The sequence below is a fragment of the Hibiscus syriacus genome, unplaced genomic scaffold (assembly GCF_006381635.1).
Source record: "Hibiscus syriacus cultivar Baekdansim isolate YM2019G1 unplaced genomic scaffold, ASM638163v2 tig00110015_pilon, whole genome shotgun sequence".
Classification (NCBI taxonomy): Eukaryota; Viridiplantae; Streptophyta; class Magnoliopsida; order Malvales; family Malvaceae; genus Hibiscus; species Hibiscus syriacus.
In genome coordinates this window covers 515,240-536,623 of record NW_024062564.1, presented here as the reverse complement: position 1 = coordinate 536,623, position 21,384 = coordinate 515,240, and the positions used below count along the sequence as shown (strand labels likewise).

Here is a 21,384-nt window from a genome sequence, read left to right as displayed (position 1 = left end):
TCTCCTTTTTATCAAGAGAGAATTATCATTGTTTTCTCCTTAGTCGATCGAGAGAAGTTGTAATTCCTATTTTCTCATAGTGAAATTCTTCTACCGTTGCCCGTGGTTTTTACCCTATATTATTTAGGGGTTTTTCACGTAAATTTTGTCTTTTTTATCTTTATTTTCTCAAATTATCAGTTGCGATTTTGCTCTATCCGATAGCCGTCTTCCGCAACAATTTTTATACTCAAACACAGGACATCAAGAACGTCGAAAGCATAATATATCTTTCAAGACGCGACGATTACAGTACATCCTTTATTTTGCTACTTTATTAGTCTGAACATCCCAGATACATAAAATATGGGGAAGACGTCAAATGATTTCAGCTATTTTTCAGACACCATAACAATCATCTCATGTCAAATAAAATAAAATTTTCCAACACTCGCATTTAATCGATTTTGCCTAATACCTTGTAAAATGGCAGATGAATAAAAAGGTATCACCTGAGCAATTGTGGTATCACCACGGAGAACAGTGCAGCTGCTGTCATGCCAGTTCTCTTTGATTCTGAAGTCAGGCAGAATTTCACTGGTATTGGATGCCAAGAACACATCTAACGACGTCGCCATCCTCGTTTTCATCCTCAACAGTATCAATGACGATTTCCTCACGCTGAACAGAAAATCACTCGATTTCTCGCTTTCCCCTCTGAATACTTTCCACCTCCTACGAACACTAAATATCTAACCCCCCCCCCCCACCATACATCAAATTAATTTTACTTCAAATATATTTTCATTATTTTCTCGGGAAAACAAATATGGGTAGCAAAATTACCTTTTGTCTCAGAGAAACGAGAGGACGTCCATCGGCGTCAAACATAACGCGACGATTAGGAAAGCTGAACAACTTATCTCGGACCTTGAAAACAGGGTTGCCATTATCGTCGGTGATGTCGAAGTAATTTTCAGCAACTGTGAATATCGTATGTTGTATTTTCAGTTCCACGGGGTTTGGGACAATGAACTGTTTATCGATCACCACGATGGGGTCACTCTCCGCCGCGTTGACACTGGCCGGAGATGCCGTTTCTGATTCTGGCTTTGGCAGCTCTTCTCCCGTCGCATCTATCATTAGATATCGAAAAAAATGGAAACAAAATTCTATAGAGAATTTGGTACGAGATTGAGAATTAGATATGCAAAATTCATTAGCTGATCATTGCTTTTGTTTCGAAGGAAACTTACCGGCCATGAAATGTTTGTTTCAATGGCTTCACATAATACGATACGAATTAGAGTTAACCATTTTCTCTTGTATGAACAAAGAGAACTAGTATTATCTGACAAGAATTGACTCCTTTTATGTTTTTGTTCTCCTCCCACCCGCCCAAACAGGCAGATAAACTGAAGTTAAAATAATAATCTAATGATGCTGTGGTCTGGTGAGAATTGTCTCCTCCTCGCTAAATTTAGCGTGCGGTGGTTATAGGATACCGGCGGTGTGTATAATTGTATTCATCTTGTCGTGATAAGAAACATTTACGACATATTTGTGATTTGGAATGATTGTGGAATTTTTTTTCTTTTCTATAAACGGGATTTGGTATTTGACTCATGAATTGCTTTGAATACGTCAAATCACAAGGTTATGGTTACGGAAATTTGCTGTGTATGTGGATATAAATTTAATTACATGCAAATATGTTCTACTATACGTCATCTCTTTTGTTTGCCTATTGCCACCTATGTAAGACTTTTCTTTATCTTTATAGAGCTTCATAGCCGGTGCTCAACGAGTAATCTCAAATTCATTTTGATATTAACATAGAATAAGATATATAAAAAAAAAGTTTTTATATGACTTAATTTGTCTATCTTACAAATGAAGAAATAATACTTTATTATAAATGTAAAAATTACAAGAGAGATAAATATATAGTATCTCGTATATCTTAAAATTCAGCATCTATATCCAAAATTACTTTCTAATTATTCCTACAGGCATAAACAGTGAAAGTTACAAAGATAGGATGACTACACCTCATTTTCTACTTCGTCAAATACTTGAACACATTATAATCTAAATTTGAAAAACTCTGGAGGGTTAAGCCCATAACTAATCTATGCGATACGTAAATTATGGTAATGCAAATTTTTAGCTTTCAATAATTTGACAATAAAATGAAAAGAAAGAGATGTAACAATGACCAAACTGGAGAAAGATGAAACAATAATGGAAAACCTATTTACATGCATTCACCCTATAATAACAAATTATTCCCCAAAGCCTGCAGGATAGGATTTCCCCCCCATACATGTGAGATCGGAGGCTAATGAATATATTATATATCCCTCTATATAAATAGCATTAAAATCAGCATATTGCACCCCAACCCCACCCCTGAATTTCCAGGAATACCCAGAGTGGCATTGTAAATGTGGCAGCAGCGTTTTACAGGTTTAACGTTGACCTCGACTTCCCTAAATTGTGCTGGTATTGTTTTCGTCTGCCGTGCAATTCCTCCCGAAATCATGAAGTTGGGTAAGAATTTATATTCATCTTGTCTGAGAATTGTCATCGGCATAGATAGAAACACAGGCATCGGCCGCACCAGCAGCAAGTAATACTTGGTAGGGGTGGAAGGTAAGGCAGCTCACAGAACCAATCTTCTGGGCCATGAAGGTATGTTGGTACCGAATGATGCCTAGTTGTTCGCCTTCTAGACTGAAGACTTTGATTAGCTGTTTTGCTGAGCCACTGGCGATTATAGGAGCATGTCTATGAACAGCTAGAGCAGTAAGTGAGCCTCTGTGCGCATCAATGGTGAGATAAGTATCTCTTTGATTTCTAATATCAAGGAACTGAATATCACCAGCCTGGGATGCACTAACAATCTGAAAAACAATGTCAAAGTATCATCAAGCTCGATCCAAAAGGACGACGATAACAATATTTGAACAAATCCCCATTTACCAAACGCAAGGACTGAGCTGGGTGCTTACCTTTCCTTGATCCAGTCCTGGTTGAAAGCCAATACCCACAACTCTTTCGACTTGCTGGGTATGTGGTCTAGTTGAACAAACCAACCTAAAACATTATAACAACAATCTGAGTCAGATGGGTAAACTCGGATGAGATCAGGAGAGAGCAGCAAGTAATAGAACGGACCAAAAGATTACGAGCAATATCAATTGAATAGTACCAACTGGTGGGTGAATAAATTAATAGGAATAAACTAATCGAAAAAAATAGTCCACATACATTAGTTGACAAAGTTACTTATGGGATAGGAGACTATAGTTGTTTAAAACAGTCAAGGTCACAGGAACCAATTTATAAGGAAAGTTGAATCAACTGACGAAAGTCAACATTAATTCAAAGCTCAAAAAGATATCATAAACAGGTAAAAACTCAGAAAAATGCAGTTCATTATCTTCTAAAAAATAGAGTAATTCATTACAGAGTGCTTACACGTCAGGCGTCCGAATATCATATAATCTGACCGAACCATCCACAAAACCAGCTGCAAATTGACCGGCATGAACTTGAGAAGAAGCCTGTAACAGTAAGGAAAATCACATACGACTTTTTTTGTACAGCAAGAATGGGATGCAATTGCCCACTCCTTGTAGGCACGTGACAGACAAACCAAAATGAAATATAAACCAACAAACAAAAAAGTTACACAACAACTACCTTCTTGAACTCATCAAACTTTAGAAACACCTTAAACTAAATGCAAAGGTATATGACTTGTGCAATCTAACATATAACGGGGAAAAAAGAAATAACCTCCTTTAGGAGACAATTCAAGAGAACTCTGCTAAATTATAAATTAAAAAAATGTGTGAAAGTTAGTGAGAGAGTGAACGAGGAGCTGAAAGGTATTGAGTCTTCTAGCAGAGGAAGAGCGGTGCCTGAAGGAGGATCGTGGGTAGCATTCGTAGACAATCTGAGCAGGAGAGTGCATAGAAGTGTATTATGGGATCGTTTTAGTATGCATGGCAAGGTGATTAAGGTGTTCATTCCGTTTGTTAACAGGAGACCTAACTATAAGGATAAGACTTTTGCTTTTGTGCACTTCGCAAGCAAGGAGGATTTGCTTAATGCAAAGAATAAGATGAACAATGTATTGGTTGATGGGAGGAGAATTATGGTGTCGACGGCGAAGTATCAGAGGAGTAGTTTTCCGAGGAACTTGAATCGTAATAGTGTCGCGGAGCCTGGTGATGTAGTTTTGGAGGTTTCGAAAAGGAAAAGATTATCTTATCAAGCAGTGGATGTCGGGAAGAAGGAGCTGTTGAACAAGTTTCATGATGGTAGATCATATAAGGATACGATAGTGGGAGTGAAAAGGTTTGAGGGTCAGCAAGTCAGTAGTTTTGGAGATAAGAGGGAGGAGAAGAAGCCTTTGGAAGTCTTTATTCCAATGGAGGAAAGGTCGTGGCTGAGATCGTCCTTAACAGGTATTTGTAAAGCGATTTTTGAAGTTGAATTTGTGCAGCGGGCATTAAGAAATGAAGGAATTAATGTCAAGATAGTAAGGTGGGAATATGCGAAGAATGCATGTTTGATAGTATTCCAGTCAATGGAGGAGAAAGATGCAGCGGTTGAAGATAAGTGGGAGGCATTGTCCTTCTGGTTTGAAAGGCTGGAGCCTGTTATGGAAGAGAAATGTGTTCCTTTGCCTTACTGTGCAGTATCCATGATCGGTGTCCCATTAAATTGCTGGTCAGTTTCTTTTTTTTCCAGTTTTGGCTTCAAGATGGGGCAGGTTAGTGAAGATTCAAGGGCAGACAGCTCAAAGAGTGGATTACAGGATGGTTCACATGTTGTTAAGGGTTGAGAGCCCGTTTGATATTCCTTCCCATGTCACCATTAATACTTATGGAAGGTCTTTTGTTATTAAGATTAAGGTAGAAGGCAGTGAAGATTTCTTTCCTTAGCTTGAAGATGGGGTTGATGAAGATGGTTCTGTGGAAGGAACAGTTGATCCTTGGGTGGAGAACTCGTCGGAAGGGAACCTAGGGGAGGAGCGAGGTGGGCTGCAAGAGCAGTTGAATTTCCAGACGATGTCATACCCTCTGAATAGGGTAAAAGCATGGGTTCTAGTGCTTCTCAAGGGGGTGACACGCTTAACGATGGAAATTTGAAAGAAAATGGAGAAGGTAATAATATTTTAGATGTTAACTTTTGTGCTGAAGGGACAGTACTAGGTGAGGTTCACTATCAACGGAAAGTGTCAGGAGTTTTTTCTGAAGGGAGACAAAAGGTTAGATAAAGTTGTACAAGATGATGAGCTTAATTCCAACTTGGGAAGGTTAGAGGTGTATGGGCCTGAGCAGGTAGTCTAACAGCAAATAGAAATGGTAATACGTCTGCAGATTCAAAATTGTTACACAGGCCGAACTAGTTATGCAGACTGGGTCTGTTACACCGGTCCAGCGACGACCTTCTGGGAGGAGTGTGTCGGTGAGCAATGTTGAGAGAGGTTTTTATAAAATGGTTTATGCTAGGGGGTGGAATGTTGGAATGTGTCCAAAATGTTGGGGGTTAAGTTTAAAGGAGAAGAGAAGGATTTCTTGACCAAAGTTGTTCCTCTGGTAAAGGGCAGAGAGAATTGAAGGTTGGTAGTAGGAATATGGGAATATGGTTATGACATAATTATGATGGTAGAGTGATCCATTATGTGTTGGAATGTTAGGGGTTTGGGTAGGAAGGTGAAAGCGCGAGTTATTAGGAGATTTGTAGAGGTGAAAAAGCCTACAATGGTATTTTTACAAGAATCTAAATTGGAAGCTGTCAGTCCTTTATTAGTAAGGAAAATGGGAGGTAAAATTCTTACTGGTTCGGTATCAGTTCCTGCTGTAGGTACTGCTGGTGGTTTAATAACGTTGTGGAATCAGAAGGCATTTGTGGTCGAGGAAGAGATTATTCATAACAGGTTTGTGGCGTTAAAGGGGTTGTTGGATGGATTACCAGACAAGTGTTGTTTCATAAATGTCTATAGTCCGAGTGTAGATGCTGAGGAGTTGTTTTTTAGGGAATTAGTATCCTTTCTGGAACAGGTTGACTGTCCAGTGTGTTTAGGTGGAGATTTCAATGTTGTATTGTCTCAGGAAGAGAGACTTGGAGGTGAAGTGAATCGGGTATCAGTGAACATTTTTAGAGATTTTGTTAGTAAGGCGAATTTAATTGATTTGCCTTTATTTGGAGGTCAGTTTACGTGGTGTAATAATAGAGATGCTCCCACTTTTGAGAGACTGGATAGGTTTTTGGTTGAGCAGAGTTATTTTTCTTTTTTTCCCAAAATTAGCCAAACTTTGCAGTCAATGTTTGTTTCTGACCATAATATTATTTTGTTGGAGAATAGGGAATGTAATTAGGGTCCGAAACCGTTTCGATTGTTTAATTATGTGTTGGAGGATGGGTTTAGTGAGATGATGAAGAAGGAGCTGCTCAAATTTGGTAAAGAGGAGAATTCGTCGCCCATTGCCAAAGTTCTTAACTGGGTGAAGAAAGTGGCTAAGAAATGGTCTAGGAGGGGTTATTTACAGTTGCCAGGTAAAATCAGTACATTGGAGAAAAAAATTCAGGAAATGGAAATGAAATTGCAACAAGGGCTTCCTAGGGCATCAATGAAATCCATAGTTGAAGCAAAGAATGAATTGTGGGAGCTGCAAAAGAAAGAAGAATCGATGTGGTTGCAAAAGTCTAGATTGAAATGGAGTCTGGAAGGAGACAGGAATACTAGATTTTTCCATCATAGTGCAACAGTTAGAAGGAGAATGAATTGCATTAAATCCCTCAAGGTGGATAATGAAGTCACATAAGATCCTAGTTTAATTAAAGGTTCAGTGGTGGAGTTTTTCAAGGGGTTGTTTAATCAAAAGAACACTTTGGAGGTTGAGGATTTGAGTCTGGATTTTCTTAAACTTTCGGAAGGGCAGTGTGCAGCATTGGAGAGACCATTTTCTGAAGAGGAAGTATGGGATGTTATTGTTCATTCGGATAGCAACAAAGCTCCGGGTTCGGATGGTCTGAATTTAGGGTTCTTTAAAAAGTTTTGGAATATTTTGAAAGATGATGTGATGTTGTTTTTTAAGGAGTTCTACGTGGGGAAGGAGTGGGATTCGGAGGTGAATCATTCCTTTATTTCCCTTATTCCTAAGAAGGCAAATCCGGAGGGGTTGGAAGATTTCAGGCTAATTAGCCTAGTAGGAGGGTTATATAAAATTCTTTCAAAAGTCCTAGCTAGACGTTTGAGTTTATGCATTAACGAGATAATGAGTCCGTCTCAATTTACGTTCATTCCAGGAAGAATATATTGGACTGCTCGTTTATTGCAAACGAAAGTATTGACTTTTGGAGGAAAAAAGGATTGAAGGGCGTAGTCTTCAAGGTGGATTTTAAGAGAGCCTATGATTCGGTTGATTGGTCAATTTTGATGATTATAATGAGTAAAATGGGGTTTGGTGATAAGTGGCGGTCTTGGATATATCAGTGTATGTCATCAGCTTCCATTTCGGTCCTAGTAAATAGGTCTCCTACGGAGAAATTTCATACAGCTAGGGGACTTAGACAGGGATGTTCGCTTTCGCCTCTGCTGTTTAATTTGGCTGCTGAGTTATTGCATTTGTTGCTTACTAGAGCAGTGGATATGGGACTGTTCTCGGGTTTCGATTTAGGTGTTCATGATCGGCCTTTCAAGTTATCGCATTTGCAATTTGCGGATGATCTTATAGTTTTTAGTAAAGGTTCTATCCGTGATTTGAGAAATGTTAGAAGAGTGTTATTAATATATGAGCTATTGGTGGGGTTGAAGATAAACTTAGTCAAGAGCAGGATTTATGGTATTAATGTTGAGGATGGGGAGTTAGTTACTTGGGCAAATGATATCGGCTGTTCGGTAGGCCATTTTCCGCAGAATATTTAGGTTTACCTTTGGGATATGAGAGGAATTCGGCTGCTATGTGGGAGCCAATAGTGGCGAGATTTCATGCTAAGTTGAGTGGATGGATGGCTAATTCCTTGTCATTAGCAGGAAGGGTGGTGATGGTAAAATCGGTGTTGTGCTCTCTCCTAGTTTATTTCCTTTCTATGTTCAGAATTTCTGTTTCTGTGCTACAAAATCTCAACTCTATTATGGCTTCATTTCTTTGGGGGGTTCGACAGATAGCAAAAAAATCCACTGGGTTAATTGGAAGTCGGTCAGCAAACCAAAAAGATTGGGGGGTCTAGGGATTCCAAATTTATCATTATTGAATAGAGCTTTACTGGGGAAATGGGTATGGAAGTTTGCATCAGAAAAGAAGTCTTGGTGGAAGAAGGTGGAAGATGTGCAGTTTACAACTTGGATCCGAATTCCATTATGATGGGGAATTCTTGCTCAGCTCGTGCTTCGTGGATTTGGAAAGGGGATGTCAAAAAATTCTTTACCAATGATGGTTTTGGGGATTGTCTTAGGAGGAATATGCGTTTGAAGACGGGGAATGGGAAATCTGTGGAATTCTGGAATGACATTTGGTTGGGATAAGTACCCTTGAAAGATTTGTTTCCTCGACTTTATGTTCTGTCTAGCAATAAATCGGGTAAAGTGATGGAGTTTAGGGTGAATAATGCCTCTGGTTGGGTGTGAGACATCCAAATGAGAAGAAATTTGGCGGATTGGGAAATTGAACAGTGGCTTCAGTTGATTTCTATGCTGAATAATATCTCTATATCTCTGCCGAGGATGATTGTTGGATCTGGTCTGGGAATGGTGAGGGCTGTTTTACAGCTAAATCTTGTATCAATACTTTTTTTGACCAAGTTGGTATTGAGCAGAATCATGAGACTTGGGAGAGGCATATTTTGGTAGGGATTGCACCTCCACGGATAGAAACTTTTGTTTGGCAGTTAGCTCATCAGAGAGTGCCGGTTAAAGAGGAATTATTGAAGCTAGGTGTGACAGAGATTGATGATCCTTTATGTTCATTGTGTGGTAGGGAGGTGGAAACAGTTCCACATTTATTTCTGCATTGTGAGGTTGTATGGGGTCTACGGTCTACTTTTTTGAAAATTTGGAATGTGTCTTTGGTGATTCCAAAGCACATCATTGACTTTATCATTTTGTGGGATGATTTAATGCCTAACTCTTTGATATGGAAGTTTATTCCAAGGGCGGTGATGTGGTCAGTGCGGAAGTGCAGGAATGAGGTTATTTTTCAGAAAGGGAAGCTGGATGTGGTTAGGCTGTCCTTTATTGTTTGATTTAGAATAGCCTCATGGTTTGTTGCAAGGTTTAACGATGTTCTGATCCCTTTAGACTCCCTAGTAGGCGACTTAAAACTTGCTGATTCGATGGGAAGCCAGAGAAAGGTTCGTACTCATCCAACTTGTTGGATTCCTCCCCCGGACGGTTTTTTAAAGTTAAATGTTGATGGAGCAATGGTTATTGGATGGGTTAAAGGAGGTATTGGTGGTCTGATAAGGGACAGTACTGGTGTGCTGCTCAAGTGGTTCTCTGAAAGTGTTGGGGTGGCCCTCCTATCATGGCAGAGCTCTTGGCGATTAAGAGGGGGCTGTCTTTTGGATGATTTAGGTGTCAGTCCTAATCAGCGGTTTATTCTAGAATCTGATTCAAGTATTGCTCTGAAGTGGATCAAGAATCCGGGTTTATGCACCCCTTTGTTTCATTCCTTGGTAAAGGACATATTCCCGCTTATGGTAGGGAAGGATATTATTATTAGGCATATTTTGAGGGCGGCGAACTAGGAAGCTGACAAATTAGCTAAAGATGGGATAGGGTGATTTTTTATTTTTGTTGGTTGAGTTGAATGTAGGAAATGGCATTTCCTGTGTTGTAAGGTGTTTTGAGTTAAGTCGTATGTCATTTCTGTTGGAGTTTTAGCAGTCAGTTTCGGGTCTGCATATGTACTATTGCTATTATTAATAAAATTTTAGGCACTCTTTTCCTCCTTCCTACGTCCTTCATGTTACTTATATAACATGGAGGGTTTCAAGGGGGTTTTTAATGAGGCCTAATCTTCTATTAAAAAAAAAAGAGAACTCTGCTAATATTTGGTCCAGTTAACTTAATATGCAGGAAAGCATCCATACAAATAGAACATATTCTATTAGAACATGCTTCTTATTTGCCAACTGGATGGTAATATGCACTATGCAGTAAGTTCTCCAAAGTTGTACCTTCTACAAGATGAATTCTTTGATAAGTACCTATTGCCACTAGCATGCTCAATCTGATTACTTAACCAAAAACTTAAGATTGACGACTCACCAATGTTGAGACACTGCAATCAGAGGATGATGGTATTGAATTAACAAGCTGCTCCTTATCCAGGTCCCAGAGCATGATGGATGATATCTCTCCAGATGTGTACTAGTCATATGACATCAGAGCAATGAAGATTAGTATATTAGGCATCAAATTATAAATAAGGAAAACCTTTTTAGAGATGAAATTTTACAAAAATACGTACAAGATATCCAGACTGCTGCTGCCAGTCCACAACAGCACTCAAACTCCTCACACCAGGTTTATGACCTTGAATTGAAGAAAATGCAGTGACAAGTTTCTGCTTGCCCCTAACTGTATAATCTTTCCAAATCCGGATATTTCCATCACCTGCATGAAATCAGGCCCTAAATCAACTTTAAAAAAAAGGAAATTGAAAAACAAAAGGTGGAAAGGAAGGAAATTACATGAAGCAACAAGCAACAAGCTTTCATCAAGCTCATTCAAAAGACAAAGTTTAGAAATTCCTTTCTCTGGAAAATCATGATTATCAAAACCATTGAGGAGGGTGGCTTCCTCATAATTCCATACCCTGAAAAGAAAAACCAAACAATTAATATGCTCACAGAAATAAATTGTGAAAGTATTAGAAAACCAAAAATATAACAAACAGCTCCAAACTCAGCTAACCCAGTCCAGCAACGCTGTCCACCTTTTAGTAAGAAAAGATATGACACATGCAGAAACAAATTACACAGTCCCCGAAAATATCAGAACTTAAAAAACAGAAAATATAATCTTCTTAAGAGTTTATATCTGATGGACACAATGTCAATGTGAATCACAACATGCCACCTTGTTAATTTTTGTTTTATAAATCTATGTTAAAAAGGTTCAAATTTATGCATTTGTGGGGTATAACGTAATACACTGCCAAAGATTACAGCTCACCAACATATAGATCATTGCCATTTAATACTCATACACGTTATAATATCAAATCAGTTAACATTCAACACTGGAACAGCTCGCTCTAAGATCCATTAAAACATGAATGACATACCTGATCCGTTCATTCTCATCTGCTGCGATAACAATAGGAGAGAAAGGTTGCAGCAAGGCTGTTCTTGTACCTGTCTCAAATCTTGTATCCCAACTAGCAATTTGACTATTATTGTTAAGTTTGCTAACAGCTAGCAAAGAAAATGAGATACTTATTAGTTACAAAGCAAAAAAAGCATGAGAATAGTACAAAACGAATAAAAAAACAAATTAGTTAAAACGAGATACTAGTTACAAAGCAAAAAAGGATGAGAATAGAATGAAGAGAACAAAAAACAAATTAGTTAAAACACATACACGAGTGCTGGCATTTAGCAATACGCTCCAGTGCAAATCTCTCCTGCTCTTCTCTTCTGGCCAATAGTTCTTCACTATCACCTGATGCAGTAAGAAGTGGCTTTGAGAAGTGGCCACAACTAAAATTATAGATAGTTGACTGTGGAAGTAAACTGCGTTCAGAAACCCCAGAAGAAGACCCTAGAAGTGGATCAGCTAATCCAGAGTCCGGAGAATTCATCTGATGAGGCCTGAATTCTAAAGAGCAAACTCTACGCATTCCTGTCAAAAACTTTTGCCGAGGAGGGCTAACAGGAGGAGTTCTGAACGTTAAAGGGAGATGACCTGTCAGCATTAACTCCAAATTAAATGGTGTAACTTGAATGTAAATATAGAATGAAGAAAGCATCAGGTCAAGCAGATATACAGGAAATAAGAACACAATGATTAGGATACTCATTATCAGGATTAACAGAGAACATGATACTTACCTCCATTCATGTCAAACCATGAAGAAGAACGAGCTAATCCAGCAAAACTAGGAGTTGGTGAGGTAGTTGTGGGCTCACCAAGCCTAGCACTGCTACCAGCAGACTTCACAGATTTTGTTACTTGTTGAATCCCAATAATGGAAAGAACCCGTCGGCCGAGAGTTGCTATGCGTGGAGATGGGTCCTTGGCTAAAGTACACATAGCCAGTACGCACTGTGAATACATTGTATGGTCCAAAGGTTTTGACCTCAAATGACGAATGACCCCATTACTACTACCATCATTCAAAATCCCAGAATCAGAATGTTGAGATGAATCATCAGACAAAGGAGACCCGTGCATGACACCAGCAGTAGCAAGAGGACTGCTGATAGAAACCCTTCCATCCCGAACTACAGCAGAGTTGTCATTTCCAATTCGGGTTAAAGGACCTATCTGGGATGAAACTATATTTCCACTTCCATTTATATTAGCCAGTAAAGGCAATGAATTCAACAAGGAATTAGATTGAGGTTTCCAATATGCAGCAGCAATTGACTTGAGGTGCTGCTTATGTCCAAAAGCAAACCGCGTTAGAGCTGCCAAGTCAAAGAAAGGCATCAACATTTGATACAGAACTTGGAAAATATTACAGAAAAACCATCAGGCAATTTACAAGAGCTATAGGAACTTTTGATCTTGTTTCATACTGCCAAGTTTTTCTATATTCATTCAACTCTCAGTCCCAACACATGAAATATGAATGAGATAACTATCACATACCTACGGCAACTTCTGCTCGGACAAGAGGGCTCCCATCGGAAACAATATTCAAGAGGCTTTTAATAATAACAACAGTCTCAGCTCTATTCTTTTCATCATCATCACATTCTTCATCCCCTCCGACACCATCTCTAAGTGAGTCAAACCCAACATCAAGCAAGGTAGCCAATGCAAAAACTGCAGAAGCCCTAACCTGAAATAAAACACCACCTAAAATTACAAATGTCTATAACAACTAAAATAAAGACTACCCATTTATAACCAACATAGATAATTAGCTAGGAGATATACCTCTGGCTGAGGCTCAGAAAGAAGAGAAGCACATATTGAAGGTGCATCTGCCTGCAAACCTATTATTTGAGCCTCAGTAAATTCCTCCCACAGCTTTCCAAGACACAAACAAAGCCACTGAACGAACAAGGGTTCAGTTTGTGCATCATTTTGCATGGAACTGTGAAGGTGCTTCAAGCACACATGGATTAACCCTGCCTCAATACAGGCTTCCTGGCCCCGTCTATGCCCATCCACAATGACAGCTAGAACAAATGCAGCCATTGCTCGCTGTTCAGGATATGCTTCCACACTACTAAGAAACCTAATGAAATAAACATGACCTCCATCTTTTACCAGATCGACCTGACATGACTGCAATCCAAGATGATAGAATTTCAAAATTACTGATACAGTGAAAGGAACATGCTACAATATATTGCCAGTGTAGGACATCAAATGGAATATGTGAACTATATCAATCTCTAGGTGTCAGAAAACACAATAGCAGGCTATCATTTGGCTACCTACAAGAAGTGAAAACTAGAATATGCACCACTACAATAATTTTAAGCGCACACATACCAACTATAAAGAAGCTTCCACAATATATAATATAGCACTTAATGACACCTAATTGCCAGGTTCAGAGGCAGGCACACAACTGTTACTTGAGAACTAGCACACGTGTATTAAGTTAAAATGTATGCACAAGTAGCTATACTGCATAGGCAAACAAATATTCATCCCAAAATTCTGAAGCAACTGTGGTCACACCTTATCAAGTGCCAAAATTTTTGTCCATATGAACACAAGGATTTGACACAGTTCTTGTGTGGTTGTTTGCAACAGCTTCAGAACGTAAGGGAATATTCCAACAGAAAGTGCCTAAAAGAACAGAAACCACTATGTAAGTACACAACTGCATGTAATGAGACACAACAAAGTGCAATAGCAAAGAGTACACCCATGAACAACTACCAGATCTACAGCCCATGGTCCCATATCAAGGAATCTTCCAAGAAGAACCAGTGCACGGAATCTATGGCATTGACTAAGTAAAACCTGAAATATCAATCATTAACTGGTCAGTCATTATATTAAAACTTACATAACATGGTAAAATTGTTTCAACATACACCCAACAAAATTCAAAAATCACCATAAACAAAGAAAGATAAAAGGACTACAAATTATAGCACCTGAAGAACGATAGGCAATTGCTCCGGTGGCTTTTTATGCTCGGATCCATGGTCAAGCCATACCTCAAAAGCTGTCAGCTGCTCGGTAAAAAATGGACTTGGCTGAAACAAAAGAAAAGCACACTCTGAGTAAGGTAACACAAGGAACTAAAAGTCACCACCTCATCCTGCTACTACTAAAATTCCTCTGGCTCTAGTATTCATCAGGAAAATCCAGGATAATGAAGTTAAATTAGCAAAAGACTTTGGGGGAAGAACACACCTGAAACTCCACATTGGGATCTTCAACCAACGTGGGAAGCTGAGAAAGGCAAATTTCAGCAGCCATGTCCCATGCATCCCTGGAGTACACAAGAAATTTTTTAAAAAGAACTGAGAAACAAAAAGTGAAGTTATTGAATATCCCCTGTAGTACCACATATGGTGCTGATGAGTTGGTGGCAACATTGGGTAAGAAACTGGAGAACAATTTGCAGAGCGCATAATCCTCTCAGCCAACAAAAAGTTTCTGAACAAACTCGCAACTAGTAAATCCTGTCTAAACAGTCTTCGGAAAGGCTCTGCATAACAAAAAGAAGAGATCATAAAACAGATCAAAAGACAAGCGCTACATGAAAGAATGCACAAAGCTGATCAATACACTCAAAAGAACTACCATGAGGGAGGACATTCCAAGCAATTGTGTCTGTCACTGCTGTAAAAATCCAATTCAACTCCCCTAGAAGGGTTTTACGGTCATTTTGGCGGCCAGGAATTTTATCTATAAGCGAACAATCAAGAGACTCACGAAGCAAAGAACGTGTGCAAAACCTAGAAGAGATGTTAACCATCAGAAGATTAGCAATCCCATTTTACACAAGATAACTAAATATCTTAAAATTAGAAAGGTCTCCATGGAACGTTCAAGGTAAATACCACTTTTATAATAAATCCAGAAGCAGTAAAAACTAAACAAAGAATCATGGTAAAGCTAACTCAAAAGGAAAATTGAAGGGAAACATCTTTAGCCTATTTATTTGTACACTCAAACCGATAGGTGTTTCCATCAGCTAGACATTGGTAAAATACTACCTTAACCTTACAAGAACTATTAAGCAGCTCTTGGGAAGCCGTACAGATCAGAGACAAGCAACAGTCAATTTACAGCTAATATCCACTGATACATCAGACGAGCACATCATTTTATACAAAGCGTCTCATGCCATTCCAAATCTCAATAAATACCATTTTCTAAAGACAGTAACTACTCATTGAATTTTAAATTTCAAAAGAAAACAAAAAGAAATGATGCATTATCATCTCAATGCATTATCATGATATATATACAGCATTGATACCGAAAAAGGCCAAGGTTTCACAAATGAAAAATACACACGACCCGAAATACATGTCTAGAAGTTTTACCATCTCAATGCCATTTTGATAGGTGTAGTAATACAAGTTAACACATTAGCAGAACGTGATACAGTTTACTTCTTAAAATAGTACACAGGCAAAAGTGGAGTAAGAATCAAAAGCCCAAAAAATGGAAAAAAGAGGGAAAGATGAAAAACTTTTACAAGCCTCGAAGATTCATTTCCATGATTTATCTACAGCATGGACACCACAAGGCAAACATTACCAAAATGAAAAAAAGAAAACACATCCTAAATATATGGCTAGAAGTTATACCATCTCAATGCCATTTTGATAGGTGTAGTAAGACAAGAAGTAAACACATCAGCAGGAAATTCAGCACTTTGAGGAAGAGTCTCATGTGCTTCACATGCAGCCAGAAGAATACAATCTCGTGCAGATCCAGGGTAGTTAGAAGTGCCAGAGTCAAGAAGCTATCAACCAAATTCAATTCAAAAATCAAAACAAGCCAAAAAAAGAAGGTAAGAAGATCTATGATAATATAGTAGAAACCAGAAAATAATTACTACCAGGAAATTATGATAGAGCACAAGCAAATACCTCAATGAAGGAATTAACAATCATTCCAGCTGCAGAGCAATCGAAAACATAAATAGAAGGTGTTCTTAACCATGAATCAAGGTCACTGATGGGCAAGGGTATATATTGTGTGTAACTCTGGGAAAGGAAAAGATCAGGCTCAGCAGGGACAAAACGGTACAAACAAAAAGAAACAGGAATGGTTTCAAAACAGTCAAAATAACACCTTATTGAAAAGCCAGATTTCACCATTTGCAGTTGGCTTTGGAACACCATGTCCATTATAATGAAATAGAACCCGTTCTGAGTTGGCATATCTACGACATGTATTACAAAGTTTCTTCACTTCATCCACCGTAGGATCAAGTTCAACCTTGCAGCGAGCCTGGTTACACTCAATAAGAATTTAGATTATAAACTTGATAGACTAACCTGAACAAAAGGTATGAAAAAATATCCACACCTTGGGCTGCCACCTCTCATATTGGTCTCTTAGGTTTTTCCCAATGGATTCAAGAGCTTTTTGTGGTTCCATAGAAAAAGGATCTGCCAACAATCAAAAAAAGAGAATGGTGGAACAAGCTGACTTCCCTGACTAAAACACTAAAATGAATAAAAGATTACATCACTTGGTCAACAGGGAAAGGATGGTGGAAAAGAAATTACAACGGAAAACTTATTTTATTTAATTGCAATACTAGGATTCCGACTTCCTGCACCTCCTTCACGGAAACCAAGTGAAGCAAAGGCTAGTACATGTGTTATATAGAGAAATGATAAATAGATAAGCGTTCTTGTAACTTCATGCCAAATACCACCTCAATGCAGAAGTAATCACACTAAAAGCAATGGTATCAAAACCCCCATACTAAAAAGTTCTTATCAACTTCTATCCAATTTTCTGTTGGTTGTTTGGAACTACTACTCAAACGCCATAACATAGTAAAAACATGGTAGGTACTCCTGCTTCTCAATATTTATTTTCCTCCTTGAAAAACCTCAAAGCTCTTTTAAAGCTCTCAAATGAATCATACTAATAATTACATAGTATTCCAATATTTACCCTTGGGTGAGTGGAGGTACTCATTTGGTTCTCAGCAAGTAAAAGGTTATACGAGAGTAGTTGGAAGTATATTGTCATTAATACTCTTGTATGATCAAACTCCAATATTAGAAATTCATGCATGATCAAAGAAACCCACTAGAATTTAATTCATTTCCATGATAAAAAACCTTATTAAAGATTTCTTAAATAAAAATAACCACGAGGATCAAAGCATCAAGAAACATTAAACACAAACATGCAAAAACAAGAAGATATATTTAAATCAGAAAACATACCAATCCAGCACTCCATTCTTGCACAAGGAGATATCTTTATTACATCAGGTGGGTCAACACTAATATTTAAACATAAAACTAGAGCTACACATCCTGTCTTCATCTGCATATAATGTTGAAAGACAAGCAAATATGGTCAAGCATCCCATATCATGACAAATAATGGGAAACTTTATGGATTATTTGAAATATATATCACAAACAAACATCCTATTATCTAAGATCTTATTCAGTCACATAAAAGAAAATTGCTTAATATTGTGCAAAGGACAAACTAGAATGGAAAAAACAACAGCAGATTACTTATTGCACAAAATATCGAACTCCATGTTTCTCTGATGCTTTTATCTAGAATTAAGTGAAGACCACAAAACCTTCATTTCCCCTGTGCTCATACCAAATTCAAGAATTTCACTGAGACTTAATTGACGCTAATAATTCCATAATGATAGGCTAGCACATCTGAGAATCCCCCCTTGTAATCTTCTACTCAATGCACTAAAGCCATATTCACATGTTACTTATATACAGGAAGTCACATCACATGGATATGGATCAGCATAAGCAATACTAATGTTCTACATATATCATTCCTGACAACCTATGCATCAACTCAAAATTTACATACTCTCGAATTGCAATTGAAAATTCTATTTACGTGCAGAACAACCATATTTTGCTACTGCGTCTAAATAAGTTCTCATTCTTCCTCTTTAGCCTGTGATTAGATATAATCAATCAGATCAACTGAATAATTGGGGAACAAAGGAGGTTAAAAGGAAAGGACTTACTCGATCCTTGGGACGCCATTTGGAGACAAGGCCACTATCAGAGGGTCCAGTAGGGGTAGAAGCTTCAAAGGCAGCATGTCGAAGCTCGCATAAGACCACAGTTTGAGGCAAATAAGCCATGCTTGTAGACACTGTGGCGGAGGAGGCAGCGGCATTGGCGTAACTGCTGGTGGATGCAGTATCAAAATCCCTCCTTTGAGAGGCCAGGTCAGCAGAAGAAGCATCCTCATGGTAGTCGCCACCGCTGCCGTCCGTGACATGATTGGATACCGCTAAAGACAATTGCGAAAACCGTGACGTCATCAGATCGCCCAATGCCATCCAAATCCCCCAAATGGAAAAAAGAAGCAAACAAAGCCCTCGGATGAAAAATTAATTAAAAACAAACAAAATCCCCCCCCAGGGGACAACCCTAGCCTTTGTTCTTGAAAATGATCGAGTAAATAAAGCGAGACAGAAGAAGAAGGAGAAGTGATTTAATCAACAAAGCCGCTGAACCAGCGGCGCATGGAGATTCGCCTAAGGAAAGAGAGAGAATCCAGCTCGGAAAGTTGAACGATGAAACAATAATCGAAAAGAGAAGATTTCAAACCCTAGAAGAAACCATCACGGCGGCGATGTGGTGGTGGCGCATACAACAGTGGCGGAACAAGAAAAATGAAATGAAATTAAAATTAAAACTTAAGAGAAAGGAAAGGGAGAGAAATTGAGGGGGTGTCAACTCAACTCTCAAATAAGGATTTTGACTATGCGCTCCAGTGTTTGTGGACGTTTTTACCAAAAAAAAAAAACACACTTACAGGTTTTAATTACCTGTCAGCACTTTTTTAAAAAAATTTATCGACCTAATATCCTTGTAAAAAAAGCATAGATCACCATTCATGCATTTCATTTAATTCTCAATCATTCGTACTCCTCTAATTAATTACTCTCATCCGCCCAAACTCATCTCTAACTCTATAAATATATCCTCCAATATTCTTTCAAACACATCAAATACTCTCACACCATATCAAAGCTTAAATCCTCTTAAACCTTAAACTCGATCAAATTTTATTTAGATGGTAATATATTATATTATATTATAATAAATTAATATTTTAATATTTTATTAAATTGTGTTATATTAATTATTTATTATTTTTTTACAGTTATAAAATTAAAGGCAATCTGTTTCGTTTAGATAGACATCATATCTCGAGGTATTTTGTTGATACGGTAATATTTTTAAATTATATTTTAATTTTAATTATTGGTATTATTTTATTTATTTATTTGTTTAATATTAGTTTATATATTAATTTCTATAATATTTATTAAATTAGGAGAGAGACCGTATATTAGATCCATTCATCCGTAATCTTAAGATCAACCCGTGTCTGGTCGTATTTAGTCGAGGTTAGATTCGATTACGTCGCTAGATACGAAGGGCACTGTAACGTAGAATCCAACCTGATTTTTGCATTGGTCGAGCGCTGGAGACTGGGGACACACACATTCCATATTTCGTGCGGAGAGTGCACGATTATGCTGAAGGATTTTTTTCATACACTTGGGGTTTACTTCATATATTTAATTTTTATTAATTATTTACTTTTTATGACTTAATTTATTTTGTATATTACTTAATTCAAGCGAATGATTTTATTATTTTGTTTATTACTTAATTGAAGCGAACGAGTTTATTATTTAGTGAATTTTAATCCCTTATCTTGTATCGTTTTAGTGTTTAATTAATCGGTGATGATCAAATGACATTAACTTAAAGTAAATGTAAATTAAATTACAAAAAATATTCTTTCATAAACAACAACTACATCAAGCACAACATCAACGGTTACTTAATGAAAAAATATATGGACATTTTTTCTACTGTGTTATGGGTTTCTACAATGCCACATCTTTTGTTTTGTCTAGATGTTTCTCGAATATCCATATCACAATGAATTCGAGTGGATTTTGGACGACCTCGGTCCCTCAATAAAGACGGATCAAGTACAATCGGAAGCCAATTCTGAACCTCATTAGGGTATTTGTCATTACCTATGGGGGGAACTCAAATTCATATACCTTAAACACTTCTGATAGTACGTATACGGGATCCACAAAACGATTATAGTCTTCACGGGTATGCGAGCAAGCTGCTACGACATGAGAGCATGGATACTTCAGAGCTTGAAAAACCTCACAATCGCACCATCTGTCTCGTAGATTAACTCTGAACGAGTTAGCTTGAATCCCTTGAAGAGGTCGCAAAATCTCTATGACAAGAAACAATTCATGCGTTCTAGAGAAGCTTGTTACGGATATTTCATTTGATGCAACAATTTTTTTTTGTAGATCTGTAACTAATATAGGGTGATAGACATGACCACTTTGTATCCATGTTTGAGCTTATCCCCCGAGCTTCGCAAAAAGTGATCCCAAACAAAAATATGTCGTTTTGACCAAAGTCGTTACCGGTAAATGACGTGCCCCTTTAAGGTTGAATTGATTACCTCAACCAAATTGGTCGTCATGTGTCTATATCGATATCCATCATCATATGCATTTGTCCACATTTTTTTATTGATGAGACTGATGTAATCGTATCCTTCATCGTTCTTTCTCCGCAACTCTTGAAGTATGAACTCAAATGTTTGAGGTAGTAGTTCGTAACATGAGCATCAAATATATAACTTACTAACTTTGTTTCCATAAAAAATGAAAATGATTGACAAAAAAATAACATTCTGACATACTTATGCACACAAGTAATTTGCGCTCATCATTTTTCTTAAACCTTCTATGATAGTTTGAAACAATGTGTCGGATACAGTACATATGTTCCAATAGGGTGGTTGCAACATTGGACCCAAAGAAGTCATTACTGCTTCGATCCCAGCTCCGCAGTCTGAAATGATACAAATTTTTTCCCTCGTGATAACATGTGAGCGTAAGTTTCGGAGGAAAACATACCAAGAATCTGTATGAGATGATATACCCATACTGCGATTGTATAGCTAAAATCAATACAACAATAGCT

General features: G+C 37.8%; 2 protein-coding genes across 2 annotated transcripts; both read right to left on the bottom strand.

The window, feature by feature from the left end:
• Positions 1 to 366: 366 nt before the first annotated feature.
• LOC120212655 (protein LURP-one-related 10-like) lies at positions 367 to 1,537 on the bottom strand. The gene is made up of 3 exons (XM_039210883.1): positions 1,236 to 1,537; positions 826 to 1,115; positions 367 to 731 (listed from the first exon to the last, which is right to left on the bottom strand). The coding sequence occupies exons 1-3, from the start codon at positions 1,240 to 1,242 to the stop codon at positions 405 to 407; spliced, it is 624 nt and encodes a 207-aa protein (XP_039066814.1). The 5' UTR covers positions 1,243 to 1,537; the 3' UTR covers positions 367 to 404.
• A 954-nt stretch (positions 1,538 to 2,491) lies between these two features.
• Positions 2,492 to 19,112, bottom strand: LOC120212670 (regulatory-associated protein of TOR 1-like). Its single transcript, XM_039210890.1, has 23 exons — positions 18,360 to 19,112; positions 17,569 to 17,671; positions 16,691 to 16,773; positions 16,454 to 16,612; positions 16,249 to 16,365; positions 15,964 to 16,121; positions 14,948 to 15,102; positions 14,708 to 14,852; positions 14,555 to 14,633; positions 14,293 to 14,394; positions 14,072 to 14,155; positions 13,868 to 13,978; positions 13,112 to 13,465; positions 12,821 to 13,013; positions 12,058 to 12,636; positions 11,588 to 11,911; positions 11,292 to 11,421; positions 10,696 to 10,820; positions 10,473 to 10,618; positions 10,271 to 10,372; positions 3,463 to 3,548; positions 2,994 to 3,078; positions 2,492 to 2,885 (listed from the first exon to the last, which is right to left on the bottom strand). The coding sequence occupies exons 1-23, from the start codon at positions 18,678 to 18,680 to the stop codon at positions 2,547 to 2,549; spliced, it is 4,080 nt and encodes a 1,359-aa protein (XP_039066821.1). The 5' UTR covers positions 18,681 to 19,112; the 3' UTR covers positions 2,492 to 2,546.
• Between the last annotated feature and the right edge of the window lie 2,272 nt (positions 19,113 to 21,384).

Bases quoted from the DNA above. Each gene is read 5' to 3' on its own strand.
- LOC120212655 (XM_039210883.1), bottom strand. The intron at 732-825 runs GTAATTTTGCTA...GGGGGGGGTTAG, and splicing joins TCGTTTCTCTGAGACAAAAG to ATATTTAGTGTTCGTAGGAG.
- LOC120212670 (XM_039210890.1), bottom strand. From the start codon at position 18,680: ATGGCATTGGGCGATCTGATGACGTCACGGTTTTCGCAATTGTCTTTA. The intron at 17,672-18,359 runs GTAAGTCCTTTC...CATTATATGCAG, and splicing joins AATGGCGTCCCAAGGATCGA to ATGAAGACAGGATGTGTAGC. The intron at 3,549-10,270 runs GTGAGTCGTCAA...TTACTGTTACAG, and splicing joins ATTGCAGTGTCTCAACATTG to GCTTCTTCTCAAGTTCATGC.